We start from the raw sequence: 22,400 nt of genomic DNA on the forward strand, positions 1-22,400 counted from the left end.
ATGACAGCCCGAATATTCTCCGAGTGGGTACAAAGTTTCAACTTAAAGTGGGCTGTTCAAAATCGCAAGGTCTTGCTGATGATTTGACAATGCCTCGAATCACAAGATTACCCGGTCATATTCAAACATCGAAGTGCGCCAACTTCCTCCTAATCTAACGTCGTCTGTCCAGCCTTTGGATCAGGGTGAGCTATATGAATTTGTGTAGTTACAGTACGGTGAACTAGTTGTTGTTGTACCAAGGACTAACACTCATATTTTTTCTACTTAGGAATAATTCGATCATTTAAGGCTCGGTATCGGCGTCGATTTGTCCGCTGGTGTTTAGACGCAATGGAGGGTGGCATCAAATGAAAGTTGAGCATACTTGAGGCAATCCACTTCAGCATAGATAGCTGGAGTGACGTAGAAGCTGATTGTACACGCAACGGCTGGATTAAGTCAAGAATCGTGAACGCGGAGTTGATTGGGGAGATTCGGCAGGCAGAAGACTACACAAAGGCTGAAAAGGCGATCATCGACGACATTGTGAGTATGCTAACTGGAATTGCCGTTTATGAGGACGTTGACTGCTATTTAGAAATCGATTTAGATGCCAAACTCCATGAGCCTATAGACGTTGACTGCAGCAACAGATCACTTGGTGAAGATGATAGTGGCAACCAAGAAGATGACCCACCTGTACCTGCATCGGCAGCCCTTGCTTATTGCGTGGAGCTTTCAACATTTCTGTTTCAGTGCGAGGGGGACACTAAAGACCAGCAGAGCATGCTGCAATCTTTGACAGAGGTAGTGCGAACGCAAGTGATGAAGCGTAGGCGACAGCGGACACTCGATAGTTACTTTCAGCAAGATGGCTACATGTAGCCATTTCTCTATGTGACCAATTCTATAAATGAAAGGACATTTTTTCCCCGAGCCAATCGGGCGTCATTTATGGAGGTGTGACTGTACTGTAACAGTACAAATACAACATACCACGCCTTGAAAGAACTTACCGGCTAGGAAGGAGCCAATTACCGCCTTTAATCTTGGTTTCGGACGGATTCGGCTTGGACCAGTACTACCGATATACAAGTATGAGGTTCCAATACCGCCTTTACTCTTGGTTCCAGTTTTAGCCAGTATTACCGATATATGAGGCTCACGTGTCTTGTCGCAGTTTTTACTGAGCCCATAATTTGAAACTTCAACCCTTGGGCTCACACAAGAACCGCAACTTTTCAGCAAGAATCATTGACAGGTTCTCTTTTGTGAGCAACTATTGGACCAGTTGCTATTTGAAACGTCCTTTCGCATTTGAAAATCCGAACCCAAAAATTCTCATTCCTGCTTCTTAGAGGTTCTGAGTAATTATCAGAACCGTGGTTCAGTCGATGAGCCCAAAAGCAGCTCCAAACTCGGATAAAACTTCATGAGAATAATTTCGTTGGATTCTTGAAGCTTGTTGCAACGGTTTGTGCTTAGCTTTCTTTCTTGTCATGATTCTCGTAGTTTTGTATGATAGGGGTCGCTGAAGTACGGGATACAAGCAGTGTTTTAAAAGCACACAGACGACGACATCCTTATTACACAAGTGGTGGCCAGGGATTGACAGTAACTATGTTTTCTCACAAAACACTAGAGTAGCCTCACAGTAGAGTCCTTCAATTTGCTGTATTAGCAGTAGTTTCTAGCAGGACAACCCCGATTACTGTAGTAGTAGTATTATAGTAGCTCTTCAATACTTTGCATTAATTTCTTCGGTGGACACTTCAGCTACCAGCGCTATCGATCTTATCCTGCATGCGTCGAATCTCCTTGCGATCGTGTTTAAGAAGCCCTGGATCTCTGGGCGCTTGTTGTCCGTCCGAATTCGTAGGCTGCTGATAACAAACCCGCCAGTCGACAACACTCGTTCCTGCAGAGCATTGGAAGGACACCTCCCGAGCCAGATACGTGCAAGGGCTGCGACGGACGGGTAAGGACTTGGCCAGACTCACGGAACCAGCGAAGGATATTGATGTGCTCACAAATCGCTTCAACCCTCCAGCAAACGATACCATTCTGACGAGCCAACAGGAGTGTCGTGAAGTCGTCCTTGGTTAGCTTTTGTAAACGCAACTGGCAGTGCAGAATCGTTCCAAAAGGTTGGTCAAATCATACAGATCATTGCTCCAAATGTGGTGAGCACCACGTCTGCACACAACGCAGGCGTCCGTCACCGACAGCTCACGGCAGGTACAGTCAGGGCTGGCACACTTCATCGGCGATTTCGAAGGCGTAGCGGTGTTTGATGTTTCTGAAAAAATGCAGATTGAGTCTCTTCGGCACCAGCTTTAAGGCTAAATCCCCTCTAGATGACTCCTGTCATCCATGGCAGGAGTCATCTATTGGTTTGCGGGCTGGTGGACCTGCGGATTCGCAGTTCTTAGCTCTATTAATCTCTTTCGACGTGAAGGCGGAGATGCCATTGTGGCCCGGCGTGAAGGTGCAGATGCCGGCGTCGCCCGGCGTGAAGGCGGAAGTACCGCCGTGGCCGTGTGACGATCACCTCTTGCATCCCTCAGCATTCGGTTGCGGCTAGTGCCATATATCAAACGATAGCCAAAGCTCAACACAAGACGCTTACAGCAGTAGAAACAGAGAGCGAACGTTGACCTATAGAGCAAGACGTCCAGGTATCGTCTGGATTTTTTCAGCTGCAGACAGTAACTCGACAGTAGCACGTCAGGAGCTCACGTTCAAATCTGAATTACTGGTTACCTTAGTAGTAGTAATTTGCTCATAACCTCTAATTACTACCTACTTAAGTACATTGAGTGATATTTTCTAGTAGAAAGTAGTGCACCGTTAGCGCTGGTACAATGTACTGTCAATCCCTGGTGTGGTAAACAAATGATTTGGTGCAGTATGGACATTTATGTTATCTCTTGTACACCTAGGTGTACAGTATGGACATTTATTTTCAAGAAATAACATAAATGTCCATACTGTACCAAATCATTTGCTTACCACCCACCACTTGTCTTGGCCACCCATTAAACAGTTCTCGCTACCGCATATCGTACTATACCATCCCCACCGCAAACCCAATCCTCATCCCGTAAGCAAATCAGATACAGCTATAAATGCCGTTACCGACTTCTCCATGTTGTGCCGGACACCCTATCTACACCGATTGGATCCATAAGAAAAAATTTGAACTTCAGAACAAAAAATGAGTCTATTGATTTGCTGTGCTTGTTTCAGATTCCAACCCTGGTCTATCAAAATCCGCGTCAGAATCGATGTCACCGTAGCTTTCGTCTACAATATGCAAGTTGTGGAGCTCGGCGATCACGTCATTAGCAAAGTTGTCGTCCTCAACAGCAGTAGCCATTTGACGAGAATCTACATACGGATATCCACATTTGACATCGTTGTGCTTTTCGAGGTGGGTCGCTGCATCGAGTTTTAGTTGGTTAGTGTATGATCCCACCTTTCGTTTAAGCGGTTTACGTCCGCCATTCTCGTTAAGGCGTGGGCGACCTACAGGCTTCGCCCGCTGGGTGAGTTCGTCTGCCTCAGTTTCTTCAGCATGAGCGCCTTCCATTGAATCTCAGACTGCGAAGAGACGGTGGAAGAGGCACGTCTCTGCACTGTCCGGCTTAACATGGAGACAAGAAAGGCCAATAATAAAACAGTTTTATTGGTAGAAATCGATTGTCCGTCTTAAAAATCGTCCGGCACAACATGGAGAAGTCGGTATCTACAAATTAAAATGTGCAGCTGCCGCCGTTGTTGCTGGAGAGCCATTCGAAAATTTGATCCACCTCACCGCCACGTGTCGTCGCCTCCCCACGCCCCACTCGCTACGATGCCTGCAATAATTGCCTGGAGAGTGATTGCTCCTGTCACGTCATCCAGTGATGCCGAGCTGTTGCTTGAGTCTCTCAAGGCCTACAAGTTGGCCAAGACTCACTTGGTTTCGTGCGGCGTTTGTAACCATGCTACGCCGCACGCAATGTGAGTTCGGCTCCTCGTCTGCGACTGTAGGCGTGCGCACGTAGTGTTATACAGAATGGGGCGTCAATAAGGAACGCCTGATTTATACTGATTATTGGCGGTATTTTCGGATGGGAGGGCATAAAATGTAAAATATGTGATTATGTACTTATTTTAGCTAATAATGTCACCAATCTGGGTTCTATCTACGTACAAACCTGCGTGCCTCCAGCACGCCTTGATCGTGTCGGCGTCTAAGGCATTCCAGGCATCATTGCACCTCATGACAGCGTCTGATGTTTCAATCTTCTTCACAGCACAGTTTCCACACTGCTTCCTCCCCACAATCGTTTAGCACGCGCCGCTTCACCCACGCAATAACGCCCTGATTCATCGGTTGAATGGCTGTTGTCGTGTTAGGTGGCAGGAACAGAAGCTCAACGTTGTCTGGGTCATTCTCTGGAGCAATATGAACGGGTGCATTGTCAAGTAGAAGAAGAATCGTCCTTCCGGCGTGCCCCATCCGTCGGTCCAGCTCTTTCAGCCAGTCTTGAAAGACAGGCACCGTCATCCACCCTTTGCTGGTCCCTCGGTATTCCGCATCTGCAGGCTTCTTGGGTAACCACCGAGGCCGCTGGGCTTTCCCAAGAAAGAGAAGCGGGAGCTTGTCCGTACCCGAGCTGTTAGTAGCCACCACAATTGTCATGCGATCCTTTCTCTTTTTCCGCGATGGAGCTGCTTTTAGGCATATGCTAGCGCCTGGCGTCGCCTTGAAAAAAAATGCAGCTTCGTCCATGTTGTACACATCGTCAGGGTGATACTTCGCGATCGTTTTGCGCATGTCCAGCGCGGCCTTGCGCGCAGCAGGAAGGTCTACGGACCCGATTTCACCGTGGTCTCGGCGATGGCGGAGTCCGTATCGCCGCATGAAATGCTTCAGTTACCCATCGCGCGTAAATCGAGGACGTTCGGTCGGCGGGATATGAAGCGCGTCGGCGTAAAGCCTACCGATAAGCATGAGCAAGCGGCTGGATATGGGAACATGCCGCTGCTGCGCATACAGCACCATTTCGACAATTCAAGAGTCCAGCGCAAGCATTGACGCCGTTGGCGCTTTCTTGAGGCCGATGAAGTCAACAGGAATACTCTTGAGAGCCGCCTCGGATTCAACAATTCGCTTGACGGATGATTTTGCTGGAGCCTTCTCCAAAGCGAACTGCTTGTCTGCCCATCGTCCAAGTATTGCAAGGCTCCACGTAGGCTCAAGGCTGTGCATCCTGCACAGCTCGAGTTGCTGCTGCTTGGTAAGGCGTACACGGCGGTGTAGTTCTCGCTGCATCTTTTTGAATGAACGCGACGGATTCAAATTTTCCGCCCACCACAGGTACCTCCGGTACACTGTACCGTGTTTAGTCTGCCAAAAATCAGTGCTTCAACAAGAGTCCTCTATAATTACATAATATTATTTGTATCAGGTTATAAATTGACACCCGTTCCTTTTTGACGCCCTATCCTGTACGCTCCTTATCCATGTAGAAAATACCCGTCTGATCTACCAGCACCTCAAACTCGCCAGAGTGGAAGAAACAGGGGTTCATGTCGCGCCAGCCTCGTTACCTCAGCAACCGCGGCTTACCGCGACCATGAAAGAGGTGGCCCGCGAATGGACGACGCAAGGCCTAAAGCTGTCTAAGAGCCACACCGGCTTTTTACGCCACTTCAACCTGGACGATACATCTCTCCCTTCCCTTTCAAATGTGCAACGCTTCATTCACAACTACGCGGCCAACCACCTGAGCAACAGCGACGTTCTGTTGGCACTAACGACCAAAATCCTTGAATTCGCTTTTACAGGAGGAGAACAAGAGAGTAATGCGCTCGGTTTTGCCAGCCAGAACGATGGTGCTGGTCGTCCAGCTATCGGGAACGGCAGCGACGAAAAACCTTTCATTATCGGCGTCACCTCAAAGAAGCTACTGCAGAGGGCTGACCGAGACCCGACCTCGTTTGGTTTCCATCTCGACACAACCTTCAAGTTGTGCCAAGTTGCGTACCCTGTGCTTGTGACGCAATATAAAAAAATGCGTGTTTTTCACGTAGTTGCCATAGTTATGATCTCACATCAACAGCAGTCTCAGTTCACTGATGCATTCTCTGCGATACGAAGTGTGTACATGCAATTGATGGGCAAGCCGCAAGCAGTGGGCTACGTGAGGTCAGACGCCTACAAAGCTCAGCGAAATGCGGTTGACGAGGTATTTTGAGTTGACTGCAATATCGTGCACTTAATGTGCTTTTCCATGTTGCAAAGAAGGTGTACGAGAAGGTTAGAGGACTGGATGCAAATTTATTTGCTACGATTCATCATGGCGTGCATGATCTCCACTTCACGGCGAATCCAAGCGACTATGAGAGAAGGTGAGTAGTTTGTTGCTGGACTGGGCGGCAAGGCCCGAGCTGGCGTCGTTCACCTCCGACTTTTGAAAGACTTAGTTGACGAGGAATTCCTGGCGGTGGCAAATGTTCCACACACTCTCGGGGTTTGTCACCACAAACAACCCCGTTTAGAAGTAGAATGTTGCAATCAAGCGGAATGTCACTGCCCACCACAAGCTGAAAATGGGTTTACTACTTGATCGTTTGCTCGAGTGTGGTCGGCTCGAAAGTGTCCTGGTGGTGCCTTTCGCTACAGTAACCGTAGCTGACGCACGGCTCCAGTGCTGTGCACGTGAAATGGAGCGGAAAAGGCTCCTCAGTGAATGTGCACACAACATACTCAGCGTGGCCTTGATGCGGGGCGAAGTATCCCAAAAACATCTTAATCCAGATCTCGTTCGAGTCCGATCCGTGCCAGCAAGTCGGCCCTTCGACGATGATGTGCGTCGGAAGCACGAGGACCTCCCAGCCTCCGAACAGCTTGGGCTGCATACTGCCAGAATGGAAGTCCACAAAATGTTAGAGATGGTGTGGCGTGCCAGCGTCCGCCATCTATTATGCTCGTACAGGCTTTCCTGAAGTTTTCAGCCAGCATCCATGTTATGTTTGCTTTGAATCTTCGCGGTAACATCGATCGCTTTGGTCGAAAGCGACCCGTTTACCGCGGTGCAAACAAGAAGCGACGCCGCCAAGGTCCAGGGCACCTCGCAGCAAATGGGAATGTGTTGGAGATTAACTAGTACGCGCTGCACGTTAAGAGTGATAACAAACGTTAGTATATTCCACACGCTTAGTGTATTCGAGTAAACATATAGTAGTATTGCAAAGCTTACCGAATATGCTGTCAACAAGCGACGGCAATGCATTCTAGCACTACCGCCGTTGCTGCACTACGCAGCATCGTGCACTACGAAGAAACTATGGCGCAGCTCAGCGGCCCGACCAGACAGGTATAACTATGGCACCCTTTCTTTTTATGAGAATAATGGTCACTGACCTGCGTAACACAGCAAATATCAGCTGCCTCAATCACCTCGGGCTCATATGACCACCCTCCAACGCGGTTGTGCTGAGGCCGCACGTTTTTTCCATTATAATGGGCCTAATCCAAGCCCACTACTTCGGCTTACACGTTAGCGCACTTGCATGATGAAGCGTAAGATGCGTTTCACTTAGATTACCTATACTTTCGTCCGAAAGTATAGATTTACTTAAATAGGAAAGCAAAGCCAATTTCCGGTAAAATTAAAAGCTGTTTATTTGTTTTGTCTCCTAATCTAATATACTAAATGAAAGATATTTGCCTGACAGAATTTAACAATTCTAATTGGTTGAAGAAATAGCCTTTCAACCAATGAATGCCCTTAATGCATGCAGACCAATAGTCTGCCAATTGTAATTATTGGTGTATCTCACACCAACGTGGAAAACCTCCTTCGTAACCAAGTGACTGCATGTAACCACTTGCGTGTAACCCCATTACATCCATCATTCTACGGTTTATCCGTCTAGGACAGCCTGCCGGCCGCAGTTTCGGGTCTAGATTCGTCAACACGCCGTCAACAGAGAGAGAGATGGCGCGTCGGCCAGCGTGGAGCACCGAGGCACAGACCTGAGGTAACTATCGTCCAAAACGCAAGGTGATGGGGTGTCCTGGAGGCCGCACGATCACCGTGAGAAGGACAGTGGCGCACCAGCCGTCGCGTGGGCCTGAGAAGCCGTGATTTTGGTTTTGAAAGGTTTCACACTAACATGATGTGTACACAATGTACGAGCGTCGTCGTCGGGTGGTAGCGCAGCTGTCAGCATTGGGCGCTGTTTATGTCTGAGTGCTGCAGTCACGATTCTGAGTGGCAGTTACGAAATGTATGTGTGTTTTCCTTATTTATTCCACATTGACTCGCTGACTATTGAGATGAAATTAGTTACTAGTAGAACATTCTCGCGTAGTCAACTAAGCGCCGTGCAGCATTTATACTATACATGTTATTGTAAGTTCTAGTCTAAATTTTCAAACCGGCCGATTGAACCGCAACGGAGTTCTGCTTGACGGCATAAAATTTGTGGTATTCCCATGTTATGTACGATTCCATATGGAGTATAATTTGAGTTTGGAGTGACTACATTGACCGCCCCAAACGGCAAAACTAGACGGAATATACTTAAGTATATTTGCAGCTCTCTAGATATTTATATGCAGATCAGATACTATAAGAAACGTGGTCCCGTCCTCGTACCTCCGAGGTCTGGTCGACCTAGAATGACAAACGTACGTCAGGACCGTCGCATCGTTCGCGAGTTGAGGGAAATCGCTTCATCAGTGCCTCCAGACTGACATTTGTGCCTTCAGCCTGACAGCCCAGGTCGGGACAGATATCGGTAAGTCTATTTCACGTAGTACAGTCCGCGAAAGGATCCGTGAGACTGATCTTCACTTTCCTGTCCGCTAAGCACCATAAACAGCGCTTAGCCTACGCGAAAAAGTGAGAGAGGATGACCGAGGTCGATTGGGAGGAAGACTAGTTCACTGACGAGGCCATGGTCGAGATGCACGGCACCACAGGCCGGGTTTCTGTGTGACATAGAACGCACGAAGCGTATGCTCCAAACTGTGAGGCCTACATTTAAGAGTCGCAAGCCTGTAATGGTATGGAGCTCCATTTGCGGTAACGGAGTCAGTCCACTCCACGTTTGCGAAACGTCTGTGAATGGTGAATATTATCGTGAGATTTTAATAACTAACGATCGGAACGGCTTACCAAACCAAACCCTGTTTGTACAAGATAACGTACCTGCGCACACCGCCACGAAGACGATAATGGTGCTGATTGGCCTGAATCTGATGGCCCTCACGCACCCTGCTCGGAGCCCATACATGAATCCGATCGAGAATATCGGAGCTATCTTGAAGTGGGAGCTAAACAAGACTCCTGCGACGTCCTCGAAGATTTAAAGCAGAAGTTGCCCAAGAGCTGGTATCAGATTCACGATGACGTCGTGAAGAGAGCCAAAAGCTCGATGCCCAAGCGTCTCGATCCAAGCGTCTCGATGCCGTCAAGCAAACCAAGGGTTACCACACCCAGTAGTAGTGGAAGAAGTTGAAGTCAGATCACTTAATGTTTGTTTTTGGATGAGGTTCACGTCACTTATCGGGTAGGGGGTGTCTTCCGTTTTCTCCACTTATTTTTTTTTGATAAATCCTGCTCTAGCAATAATATTATTACGATGCACGTTAAACACCTCCGACATCGGGCTTTTGAACAAGCCAAGCTTCGCACCAAACGGATGCCTATAGAGCACACATGCTCCAATAATGTGTAAAAAAAGTGAGAGGGGTCTTGACTTCTTACACCCGCTAAATGAGATGAAGCATACGACAGCGCCACTAACGCAAACATTGAACCAGCGATCGCCGCAATCGAGGACTAACTACAATACTGTAGTACTCAGTAGCTCTTTACACGGCTTCTCCACATTGTGGGCTGGAGTGTATCTGTGTCTTATTAAGGGTACCACCAACAACGGAATTTAAAGGACCACCCACACAGAAAACAGATCTTCGAAATGTACGATCACCAAAATAGGTTATTAATGCTGCAGTTTTGCTTTCTAATTGGGGATACTGTCACCTTTGAGTCAAACAAATTATCAGAGGGTATGATTTTAGATGAGTCTATTTAGAATAAATAATTTATTTAAATAAATCGTCGGTACACCAATTTATATTAAATATTATTAAATAAATTGGGGTGCCGCCGATTATTTTCTCAGAGCAGAAAAAATGCCATCCAAAGAGTAGTTCGCTTTTCTATTTGGACAGCGCTACATGTATTAGAGACATCTCGAGGCCAGGAGCTTGCACAGCCGACCGACCTCGAACTTTCTCGTGCGCTCATTGCTGCAACTCTGGAGGCCATGATACTTTTGTTGGTACATATGACCCAACAGAAGCGATGCATTCGATCGAAAATGTAACACTGGCGTAAGATGACATCTCTTTATCTCGATCATTATCGGACCGACGTGGATCACCAGACTATTGTCCCGAGATTCTCGCTGCTTGCCTGCAAAGAATCTCTTAAAGAATAATGTACCCAATCGACAAAATGCTCATCCCCAGCGTCTCAACGTTTAGTACCCGTTTTCCAGCGTCATCATGGCTTCATGACGCATTCGTACGTGGCATTCCAGCTTGAAGTGCATTTTGTTTTTATTCACCTAAAAAAAGGAGACGACAACACTTTAATGAAAAGGACGACCTCTTTAAGAAGACAGTATAGAAGACCATCTCTCTTCTTGTTTTTTTTCGTGTCCTAAAAGCGAGCGTGCAATTTTTGTTGTTGGGGTTTATCGCTTGTCGATGCTGTACGAGCTAAGCTTACGTCGTGATAAAGTTCAAATAATAAAGTACGTGTACGAGTACGTCATCAAGGTAGCTTCGCCTTCCGCTACCGCAGCTCAAACGTGTCAAACTCGAAGCCATCCAGGCCGTCGAGCGTCGGGTCCATTGTGATTACCGGTTCAATGTTTATCTGCTCCTGGACATATTCGTCCAGCAGTTGCTCTGGAAGTGGCAAAGCTTTCGCAAACGCGTACGCCTCGGCTTCCTCGCAGCCAGACTGGAAGGCCTCGGCCAACGCGGCTGAGAATTCCTCAGACGATGCGTCCGCGCGATCCATGACGACCCAGTGGTGCACATCTTGCTGCGTCGTCGTCAGAGGGAGGTTGCAGTCGATAGTCTCGGACGTTGGGGACACTGCGACATCTACTTCCAATGAGAAACTGGGTATTACTTGGTCGAGCGTCGCAGTATTGGACACGACCAGCGGTGATGCATTTAAGGCGTCGAGTTGCAGTTCCTCCGCAAGGTCCAGACTGGCAACAAAAGTAGCAAAGTCCTGATCAGACAGCGCCATGGGGTTGGACTCGACGCTAAGCCGCGCATCGATGTATTCGTCTCCTGATTCATGCTCGTCTTCTTGCGCTTCGACGGCTGCGAACTGAAGATCTCGCACGATCTTCTTGAGTCCGCGACGGCGGCGAGCGATTTTCTGACGATATTTCTGACCGTGAGTCATGGCCTGCCTCGCAGTCTTGTTGCCTACGTACTCGGCGATGCATTTCCATGGGCCCGATGGGAACTTGTCCAGCGCCTCGAGAAATCGTAGATGCTCCTCTGGCGTCCAGAGACCGCGGCCAGAGCCGGGAGAGCGAGGCACAAGGCCGCCGTGAGTGGCGCCGCCACGCGTCGTGGGGATTCGGATCGCCTGCATTTTGTTGTCGGTGCTGGAGCTCTGAGGCGACTGGAACAGTTGACTGCGGACTTGGTCGGAAATGGCCATCGTGGCGAGAGAGTGGAGGTACTAGAGACTGAAGATGGTGAAGCGAGTGCTTGGAAACGTGTCCGGCGTGGAGTCAAATTGAAGAGTGAGCAAACACGGCCGTCGGTCGGACTAAGGCGGTGTCACCGCACTCACTGAGTACTCAAGGTGAAGGTGCCGCCTGGAGAGAAAAGTTCCGACGGTACTGTATGTGCAATAGTGAGGTACGTGGCCTTTCAACTTGCGTTCGCGACTCGCTTGCTCACTTGACGAAGAAGTTTTCTTCAGCTACTTAAGTGAGAGCTGGCGGTGACAATTTGAATTCCGGTAAGCCAAAAATTACTTACTAAGATGTACTTTGTAGTCTGGGAGGTCAAAACCTCCAGTATCTTTCTCCCGTTTAGGTGTCGACGAAGAGGGTACACTCGACGCAAAAGAAACAGATGGCTTTACGTTGAAGACACATGCCAATCTTTTAATAAGACGCAATTAATCTTGAAAATTGCTGCCTACGCTGTATACTGTACAGTGCAGTTGGTTCACAGAGCCGGAAGTTGTCTTCGGCGGATGTTGGTGGGTACAATAGAAGTCAAAGCATACAATTTAACAGTAAAACTGCACAGGTTTCATAAGGCGAAGAGGTGGGTCCTCCCGCAGAGACATTTGTGGCGGCCCGGTCATCAAATTCTGCTGCGGGCATGCACACGTCCATGCGCCGCTACGTTTCAGCTTCAACAGAGCTGAATCAATACATGTACAGTACTGCACTCCGTTTTCGCGCCCTTGGACCTTTGACAAACTTCCGGATGTGATGATCCTGCGTCCAATAGAACTATTGTTTGTCAGCTAAAATCAAATTTATTTGCAGATCCTATATGGTCCACCCCCGCGAAAACGGGGTGCAGTACTGTAGTGTGTATTCACGTAACCACGTGGAAAAGTGACTAACTTTTGTGAAGCTGTGAAATCAAGCTCATAAGAAAAGTATGCACTGTGCATCGTACTACACTTACTTCCAGTAAAACAGCTATCATGCTCGACATTATTACCGTGGCGGAACCTTGGAGTGCAAACGGAGCCAAGTATGTGAGCCGGTATTTAATAAAAAGTGTTGATACGAGCACCATACTTTAATGAATTAACAGGTATTATCAGTGCTGTCACACTGACTTGTTGTTAGTTGCTTGACGTCGTTACAGTTGTTTTTGTGGCAACAATGCTGTCTCGGTGCGAGAGAAATGGCTTGATCGTGAGTCTAATCATTTATATGTCTAAGCTTCATACAAGTACATGTGAAGATCTCGCTGAATGCGTGGTGCAACGAATTGATTGAACACAGCGGTGTCGAATACGGGGGGGGCACCTCTGAAACTAATTTGTGTGAACAGGCGGGAAATCAAGTGAATATGCACGCGATAAAACCAGTTAGGGCACATTCACCAGCCGCAGCGCATAGCTACTAGCAACCGGCGGTTGCCTACCGCGCCAAATTCAAGCAGCATCAGTCCGATCGAGCTGCCTACCAAGGCAAAGATTTTCATTGAGGCGAAAGGAATCTACAATCTGAAAAAATGCATGTACTCATTTTAAAGCGATTTTTTTACTCTCAAAAATAAAAAGGTACATATCCCAACGTTTCGTACTTATTTCATCACACCCACCACCCCATCCACACATAATTCTATAACTCCCGCATTCCGCGCCACGATGCTCAAGAAGAAGGAGAAGCTCGAGCAGATGCGCGAGCTCGGGCGCGGAGGTCTGTCCAAGGGGTTGAGCTTCCTTCGCACGGCTACTGCCAATGCGTCACTAGAGAATGGTGACGCCTCCTCTTCTTCGTCTCCCCCCATCGCCGAGGGAGGGGGCACTAATACCAATCGGATGACGTATGAGGAGCTGTTGGCGCTCAGTATGAAGCTCACACGACAGAACAAGCTCATGAAGGCTCAATACCAGAAGAACCAAAGCAAACTAGCTGCTGCATTCACGAGTGATGCTGATGTACAGGCATTACGGGGCTTTTTAGAGCATGATCTGGGGCTAGATGTGGCTGCATGTGTCAAGACAGAGGAGAATAGTACCCCCGGGGGATCTATTGACGTTGAAGTACTCAAGGAGAAGTATCGTATCTTATCGGAATTGAAACAGAAAGAGGAAAGCAAGCCACAAGCGCCTGTGGAGAGCGTCAACCTACTAGATCTGTCACCTGTTGCGACCGACAAAACGCCTGCGAAGTACGAGGAGATCGATCTATTGGGAGGGGACAGTAAGCGTGTCCCCCTGGAGGACGCTCAGGTGGACGAGGCGATGCAGCAAGTGGAGCGGATGAGAGAGCAGCTGAGACAGGGCGCTCTACAGACTCAGGAGCTGGAGAAGAAGCTTCTGGAGAGAGATGAACAGTACGAAGCAGCTAGGAGATTATTGGAAGAAGAAAAGAAGACGTTGGAGAGTAAATTGGAGGAGATGAAGAAGGAGAAGCTAACGAGCCGAGAGGAAGAGCTGGAGGAGACGCAGAGACTGATGGAGTTGAAAGGAGAACTGGAGAAGAAGATGAGGAAAATGTCGGAGCAGTTGGATGCAGGTGGCAAACAGAGAGAAAATGAGCAGAGGGAGGCAGCAGAGGCGCTCTCTAAGGTGGAACAGGAGAAGAAGGAGCTGGCCGAACGTCTGCAACGAGCTGAAGCTGCTGTGTCGGAGAGGGAAGTGGACAGTGAAGCGAAGGGGGAGATGGAGGGTGCACTTGAGGCGCAGCGGAGTGAGTTGGAAGCAGCAAAGGCTGAAAGTGCACAGCTTCAGGAACAGCTCCAAGCATTGCAAGCTGCGTCTGCTGCTTCTCAAGATGAGGTGAAGGAGAAGATAGAGGCCGCGTTAGAAGCGATGCGAGCGGAGCTAGCGGAGGCAAATGCTGCCAATGCACGTCTTCACGAGCAGCTTCGAACGTCGCAAGAGGCATCTTCGTCGTCTGAAGCTGTCGAAAGTGGAGTGGAGGCTGTAGCATTGAAAACTCAGCAAGCGGAATTGGAGGCGGCAAAGGCCGAGAATGTGCGTCTGCAGGAGCAAATCGAGACGTTGCAGCAGGAAGCCACGTCCCCATCGGAGGTGTCGGAGATGGAGGCAGAAGCACTGGAGGTACACAAGTCAGAGCTGGAGGCTGCGAAGACTGAGAATTCGCGTCTTTTGGAAGAAATCGAAGCATTGAAACAAGCTGCCGCCTCTTTGTTTACCGAATCCCGGACGGAAGTCGCTGAGGACGTAGTGAGTCCCCTGCGCGCCGAGATTGGCCACTTGCAAGGCCTGCTAGATGCCAAGAACAGCGACAATGAAGCATTACAACAAGAACTCACGACTCTGAAGGACCAGGTACAACAGTCCAGGGAGGAGGCTTCACACGACAACGAGGCAGATGCTGCGTTGATGCGAGAGCTGGAGCGTGTGAAACTCGAAGCTGCCGAGCACATACATGAGGTGCAGGCGCTGCAGAAGAAACTTTGTGCTGCTGAGGACCAGCTATCCAAGACGAAGGGCGAACGTGAGGCGACACAGTCGCTGGTGGAAGCGCTCAAAGAAGACACGAGTCGTCTGGCCGACCAGGTGGCTCAGTTTGAGCAAAAGCAGACCATATTAGAGAAGGAGAACGCAGCACTGACTGAAGCCAACCGCGAGCTTGAAGAGCAGCAGGATCAAGCACGAGAGACCAAGGCTTCAATGGAGAAGCAGCTGGAAGAAGAGCGTGCGTACTGGACATCCAAGCTCGAGACTCTCATCACCGACAGTGACGCAGCGAGCACCAAGACAGAGACACTGGAAGCGGAGCTACGAGAGAAGACGAAGCAAGTTGCCAAGATGTCGGCCTCTCAGAAGTCCATGACCTCAGAACTTATGGAACTGCAGAAGCAAGTGAGTGGTATGCGCGAAGATCTGGCGATGGCTGCTGAAGGTCTCGAAGCCCACGCCACCAAAGCGGAAGAGAACGAGCGTCGATACATCCACAGCGAGAAGGAGGCGACAGACTTGAAGAAGCAGCTTGATGAAATGCGCGAGAAACACCACGAGAACTTCGAGATGCTGCGTCAAGAGAAGGAGAGTGAACTGGAGCGTGTGCACGCTGAGCGACGTGTTCTGATGGCCGAGAAGGAAGAGCTTTCTCGTGAGAAAGACGACCTGCAAGCTCGCTGCAAGACGCTGGAACGTGAGTTAGACACTGCACGCAAGCACGAAGAGGAGCTGGAGGCATCTCTGAGCGACAAGACGCTCCAAGTGGACAACTTGAGTGTGGATCTGGCTGAGACGAAGAAATCTTTATCGGATCGCATGGCTCTGGCCACGAGATTGCAGACGGAGAACATGAGTATGGCTGGGAAACTAGCAGAGCAGGTGGCGCTTATTGAAGGCGCTCTGCGTGACGCTGCGAATAGTAAAGCCGCGCAACAGGAGATGGAGGCACAAGTCCGAGCAGCAAAGACTGACGTGCAACGCATGAAACAGAGCGAGACTCAAGCTAAGCAGGACCTGGAGAACGTTCAACGCGAGATGCAGAAGCAAGAAGAGAGTTTCCAACTCGAGCGCGAAAACGCGAAGCTGAGACTGCAAGCTGCTGTTGAGAGCGAGAAGCTCACCTTTAAACGCGAATTAGATCGTCTCGAGGGGGAGAGCAAACACAAGTCGAAGCTGGCTCTTCAAGCGGTGCTGGAAAAAGAGAAGGAGATTGCGCGCTTGAGTGCACGTTTGCATGAGTTGGAGGAGGATGTTCGCTCCGGTGGTGCTGATAATCGGAAGATCCTTGAGTTCGCCCAGTTACAAGCGAAGAGAGAGGTGGAGCAGCGAGAACAGGCAGCTCAGATGCAGGCGTTATCCCAGCAACTTGAGGAAGCACAGCGCGAGGTCCAAGAGCGACGGGAGGACAAGCGTCGGCATGCGGAGGAGCTGACGGCGATGCTGCAGAACCAGCGACGCGACGGAGTAAACATGGAGTACCTCAAGAATGTCGTGGTGCAGTACATGTCCTTCCGTCCAGGCTCCTCCCAGCAGTCACGTTTAATGCCAGTTCTCTCGACGCTACTGCAATTCACGGCTGCCGACATAAAGGAGATCAAACATGCAGCTCGCCGCGGCAACAGCTGGACGTCGTGGGGAAGCTCAGATGCTGGACTTGACTGTAAGCCCATCGTCATTGGTGCTAACCATCGCCACCCGACGTCAACTTTTACATCACAAGACAACGGCGGTCGAAGGTCTCCTTTGGGTAGAACGGGGTCGGCCCCGGTACCTCGAGTTTCCCCACGATCGGAGTCTCATACAGAGGCATCTCGAGCCTCCAGCTTCTACTTACCGAGCGGCGGACACGACGGACCTGTTGATCCGTCAGCAGAGAGCGCTGATTTCTAAAGGGACACAGTAGAACACACGAGTCATTAAGGTCTGCGTGCACCTGCTGGACCAAAGTTAGAGAGTCATGAGGGAAGCGCGTAAATGAATTGCAGATACTACATGACGTCTCGTCTTGCTCACATCCCCATCATGCTCTTGCGGTTCATGATAAGCTCCGACGTACGTCTACAAGTAGATACAAAAACTGTTAGAAAGAAACGAAGGGACATACAAGCATTCGTTGGACGTACTTTCGCGCCGCATCCTGGCGAGTCATTCGTCGCGTGCGTTCGCCTCCATGTGCAGCTGCACCAGAGCTCGAGTTGGCGGCAGCGATGGCCGCAGACAGCGGCGCCGTGGCCAGGAAGCTCTGGTGACGAGAAAGCGACGCTATACGGTTCACACTGCCCCAGTAGCCAGTAGCAGCGTTCTTCTTGAGCTCTAACTTGCCATTGCTGCTACACAGCAGACGCATCCACTCCAAACAGTGATCTGATGCCATCACAACAAGGTTAAAACTCTTCCTCATACAAACTTGCAAGCCTGATAAACGTACCGATGGAGTCGCATTTGACGATCATGCGGTCAGGAACCGTTTGAATCCCACCACCCGAGGCACTGGACTGCGGCCGAAGAGTAATGACACACGCAGATTTGCAGTTGCCAGTCTCAGCTTCTTCCTTCTCGTTGCAGGCACGAACCTCCACGATGTCCTTGGCTGCAAACGAGCCCAAGATATCGGGCTCCTCGTCGTAAAGATGCAGCGCCAGAGACATCATGAGCACACGCGAGCTCGTCAGCACGAAATATTTGGGAATCCAGTTGCGGCCGTCCCAGTCCTGAAGGTTCGACGAGTAAATGACGGTCGACTCGATCTGCAGACGCAATAATTCTTCATTGTCCTTGTGCGTGGAGAACGTGCTGCCACGACTGATGAAGACGCCAGTACCGAACGTATCCTCCTTGTTCTTGCCAGACTCCAACTGTCCATAAGCGCGCTTCACATCCAGCAGAGAATTCCGCCACATGACGGCTTCTTGGTCAGTGCGAGGGATGATGATGACGCTGGTTTCCGATCCAAGAATGAGCTCGACGGCGTTTTCTGGTGAGTTGATGTAGGCGAAACGCACGTCCACAAGCGCACGACAGTCGATCACACCGTAGCGAATGGCGGCCGCCTCATCGGCCAGCACCTCGTGCTTGAAAATCGACAATTCGTAGCCCCACTGCATAAAGTAACGCAGACGGATACGCTCTTCTTTTGAAGTGCGGTAGTAGAGCCATCCGCTCGAGCTGAACTCGCTAGCAGACACTGCAGCATCAGGAACAGGCCGCTTTGACGGCATCGTGGGCCCAACCGGCAGTCCAGAAGTCTTAAAGAATGCATCGTCGCTGTGATCAAACGTCGAGGTCTTGAGCAGCTCCTTCGGAAGCACCTGGATGTCCCCCAGAGGCGACAGCGTTGCGTTGCCCTTCAACGACATGGAGTTCGTACAGCAGTCGTAGATAGCCTTCGCCCATTCCTTGAGCTGTTCCTCCGTGTCGAACGCCAAGAGGAAAGCGTAGAAATCTCCGATCTGGTCTGTCCGTGAGCTCTCTTCAGCTGCTGTGGGGACCGCGAAACTCACTTCCAATTGGTAGAAATCTGCCTCGTCCTTGCTGCGTGTCCACACTTTCGACATCTGAAGGTGGAAGATGCACGGTAACGAGATCATCCCGAGCATGCGACCTCCTTGTTCAGTGTAGAAGATAAGTTGGTGGTTGCGTAGCGAGAAGTATCGACGACGGAATACCTGGTACAAGCGATCCAATTTCCAGATCCAAGCCTCCTTGGGCTTCGTACTAGCCCAGTAGTCGGCGTGTGGAGCCTTCTTCAGCACCAAGTCGCCACAGCAACACATGACCAGCATCCAGCGCTTGGCCAGCTTGGCGCTTTCTGCAACCAATCGCACTTCCTTCTCGCCTTTAACTTTGACCACAAAGCTGCCCAAATCCAAGCCGTCCGAGTGCACTTCCTCGATCTCTTTAAGCGAAATAGCGTCGATGGCATCTCCCCACTCGCTCTCGTAATCGCTCTGGGAGTCGTAGTAGCGGAAGACGCCACTGGAGATGGCGGCAAACACCCTTCTGCCTGCGATCTGGATTTCTCCGCCAATTCCCATGAAATCGTCGGTCAGCATAGCGCCAAGACCAGTGGTTGATAGCCGCTCCTTGGCGATTCCCGCCGCTGCCAGACGGTCCGCTTCCTTCGGATTCACGTCCTGACTCGTTATGCTGTTCGATCCTTCGGACTCAGGGATAGACGTCATTATACCTGCAGTGTTCAGTGCAATCCGCTTTACGTCATTGATAGCAGTCGTGACGCTGTCGTCGTTGTCACCTGGTCGGTAGTAGTAGTCCGACAGCCAGATCAATGCCGACAGCCACGCTTCCTTCTGCGCATAACTCTCCGCCACCAGCTGGTACAAACAAAGAGACCACTTTGTCAGCCTAGTCCAACAATCTACAGCAAGAATACAGGGTGTTCTTACCATCCAGACGATGTCGTCAGCAGTAGTGAGTTGAATCGTGAAGTCGAGGTTCTCCTGGAAACCCGACTCGGCTTCCCTGACATCCTTGATGTTGCGGAGATCCAACATGCTGGCATACGAGTGCAAACTCTCTTCCTCCAGCACCTCGTACTTGAAAAACATTAACTGGTTGTCAATGAGAACGAGGAATCTTGGATGGTACGCACTCAATCCCGCACTGCGCGGCTTCTTGACAAAGAACCATCCACGCGTGGCTGACTTCAGCGTCACATCCTTCAGACTTCGATACAGACGGGATGACTCGTTCACATTGGGGTCGACGTACTTGGACGGATTCGAGATCAGTCTGGATATTGTCGGCCGCGTCATGGGCGTCTCGGAATGACGAGGCGCGTATGTTTGGCTGTTGCTACGAGACGCGCGTCGACTGATAGACGACAGATCGTACTCCTGGCCAGTCAGTCGCTTGGCCTCTTTGCCGATAGCAATCCCCCACTTCATCATCTTCTCCTGAGTAGCAAAGCACATGATGAACGGACGACGGTATTTCTGTGCTGAGCCCTGGACCAGGACCCCCAGCTCCAGTCGCCACGGCATCATTTCCTCCGTGATCCCTCCAATAGACGAAGTTTCCGAGTTAGAATCGTCGCCTGGCATCGACTCATCCGTCACCTGACTCGGCACGATGCTGACGATGTTGTCGCAGCGTATTGTGCCGATCGGACGAGTGCGAGTAGAAGCTGAGTCTGCCGTAACATAGTACATCATCTTGCCATCTTCCAGTAGAAGGAAGTAGTGGCAAGAAAAAGTCGACAGCAAGTCGCCCAGCTTGCCAACGTCATCTTGAAGCACTATCTTAGGCTCCAGTACAGGATCAAACTCCACTACAGCCACCGGATGCACTGGAATGGATAACCTCGAAGCCTTGGATGAAAATAACGGCGAGTTCTTGAGCAAATCCACCCACTGCACCATATCTTGACGGCTCTTAGTGTAAAACGTGAATATACTCTGCGAGCCTTCAAGAGTGACACCCCACTGCTTCGGATGACACTGAGTAAACGCCGTCACGACCTCGCGCGTATCATTGGTGGGTCGGATGTCCGTCACTTGCTCCATACGGATGACCAGACACGGTTCGTCTACTCTTCCGCCCTGCATGCTGGGCTTGTACAGCTTCAACTTGTCACCTTGCAGCTGCAACATACGAATACGATAGCGATGTGCTGATGGCTCCTTGGACAGCACCCATCCTTCTGCCACGCGCGTGGTGTCTGTAGGCGGCGCAGTGTTGAAGTCAATTCGCGAGAACCTCAACGTAAGCGGCCGTCCAGCAGCTCGGATCAATTCAACAGCTTGCTGGAACTCAATGTTCGTGAAGTAGTGGTTGTTGATAGAGATCAACAGGTCCCCCACTCGAATGACACCCGAAGCTTCAGCAGGTCCGAGCTCTCCACCAGGTCCAGCTCCGTCCTGAAACCCACACACCATCACCTCGTCGTCCACTGTGCCTCTCAGAATTAAATTCAGTGGACCAGGCTGGTCGAATGTGACTGTGATGATCTTCTCCTTGACATCGTCGTCTCCCTGGCTCTTCGAGTCGCCGTCCCCCATCAACGTGCCTGTCATGCGCATGCCATTGGCATCTGTAAACCTCGACGCCTGTGTCATGGCCGTTTTTCTGGCTACGGCACTGGGTCTGGGAATCACCGAGCTGCCTCGAATAACGGACGACTCTGGTCTCAACATCAACTTGGGCTTATACTCTCCTCGCAGCACAAGTGTCAGTACCGTCGCCCAGCGCACCATATCTTCTCGATCATTTCCTGCGACTGTATAAATTCGATCTGCACACACCTGAGAAAATGAATAAAAAATTGTGAATTGGTTACGAGCAATAATTGTTAACAGATTTAGAAACGGATACATCATTTCTATAAACTAGAGCATTCAAACGTACCAGATCTAGTGCATGTTCAGGGGCGTCTGCCACACTGGATGGGAGCACAGCATTGACCGACGTCAAGTGGATCGCGCCCAGTTCCTGCTCCTCTGTACTCGTCTTGAAATACCGTAAGATCATCCCGTCCAGCACGAACCACCTGACTCTGTATGAATTGCCCGGTAGATGCAGCCTCAAGAGTCTTGAGCTGTTGAGTTTCTTACCGCCAGCTCCGACGTGCTGCGCTTTGCGTTTAAAGTCAGGTTTAAGTAGAAATCCTTTGGGGTTCTCCAGCCAGTCTGTGTGGATGGCGCCCGTGATCTGCATCTGATGCACCTCTCTCGAGAGCTTCTCGTACGCATTCTCGGGCCCACCAGACGCCCCCACGGCTGCATCGCCAGTGCCCGCGCTCACGCCCCCGATAGCGCTTGCACTCAGGTCTGTTGCCATCGTAGAACGGATGCACGTTTCTACCTGGGGATAGAAACTAGGGAGGGGCTTTTTACCCAATGAACAGAAAGCAGATGAGCGGTGTAGCCATGTTAAAATGGGTACGGTGGTGATTCTATTGCCAACACTTCACGTGGTTTGATGACGTTTATCGTGTTCTATATCCGCCAGCGCTTCCTCTGCGTCATACGACGCTCGAAATAGAGGGCATCGAACCATTGCCAGCCTATCAGTGAGGAGGGCAAACTTCTCTTTTTTGGTAAAATTAGCGATGGCAGCGGTTTTCTGCCCTGGTCCCCAAAACAGCGTCTTCGTCGTGTCTTGAGCACTTGCATGCCCGTTCGAGGTTAAGGCTGCGTGTCAGCTTCCAACCAGCGAACGCCACGT

The 22,400-nt window shown here is 50.2% G+C and overlaps 5 protein-coding genes across 5 annotated transcripts; 3 read left to right on the forward strand and 2 right to left on the reverse strand.

The window, feature by feature from the left end:
* PITG_02142 (uncharacterized protein) lies at positions 1-1,408 on the forward strand (the record flags this gene model as incomplete). The annotated part of the gene is made up of 4 exons (XM_002907064.1): positions 1-27; positions 484-532; positions 581-814; positions 1,341-1,408. 4 exons carry the CDS (start codon positions 1-3, stop codon positions 1,406-1,408), a joined length of 378 nt encoding a protein of 125 aa, XP_002907110.1.
* A 9,442-nt stretch (positions 1,409-10,850) lies between these two features.
* Positions 10,851-11,920, reverse strand: PITG_02143 (myb-like DNA-binding protein, putative; the record flags this gene model as incomplete). The annotated part of the gene is made up of 1 exon (XM_002907065.1): positions 10,851-11,920. One exon carries the CDS (start codon positions 11,742-11,744, stop codon positions 10,851-10,853), a length of 894 nt encoding a protein of 297 aa, XP_002907111.1.
* A 1,510-nt stretch (positions 11,921-13,430) lies between these two features.
* Positions 13,431-14,244, forward strand: PITG_02144 (uncharacterized protein; the record flags this gene model as incomplete). Its single annotated transcript, XM_002907066.1, has 2 exons — positions 13,431-14,122; positions 14,217-14,244. 2 exons carry the CDS (start codon positions 13,431-13,433, stop codon positions 14,242-14,244), a joined length of 720 nt encoding a protein of 239 aa, XP_002907112.1.
* Positions 14,245-15,137: 893 nt separating this feature from the next.
* Positions 15,138-17,108, forward strand: PITG_02145 (uncharacterized protein; the record flags this gene model as incomplete). Its single annotated transcript, XM_002907067.1, has 1 exon — positions 15,138-17,108. The coding sequence occupies one exon, from the start codon at positions 15,138-15,140 to the stop codon at positions 17,106-17,108; it is 1,971 nt and encodes a 656-aa protein (XP_002907113.1).
* An 80-nt stretch (positions 17,109-17,188) lies between these two features.
* PITG_02146 (uncharacterized protein) lies at positions 17,189-22,016 on the reverse strand (the record flags this gene model as incomplete). Its single annotated transcript, XM_002907068.1, has 5 exons — positions 17,189-17,276; positions 17,342-17,582; positions 17,647-19,549; positions 19,622-21,478; positions 21,582-22,016. The coding sequence occupies 5 exons, from the start codon at positions 21,888-21,890 to the stop codon at positions 17,228-17,230; spliced, it is 4,359 nt and encodes a 1,452-aa protein (XP_002907114.1).
* Between the last annotated feature and the right edge of the window lie 384 nt (positions 22,017-22,400).

Source organism: Phytophthora infestans, genomic scaffold (genome assembly GCF_000142945.1).
Source record: "Phytophthora infestans T30-4 supercont1.3 genomic scaffold, whole genome shotgun sequence".
Taxonomy (NCBI): Eukaryota; Oomycota; class Peronosporomycetes; order Peronosporales; family Peronosporaceae; genus Phytophthora; species Phytophthora infestans.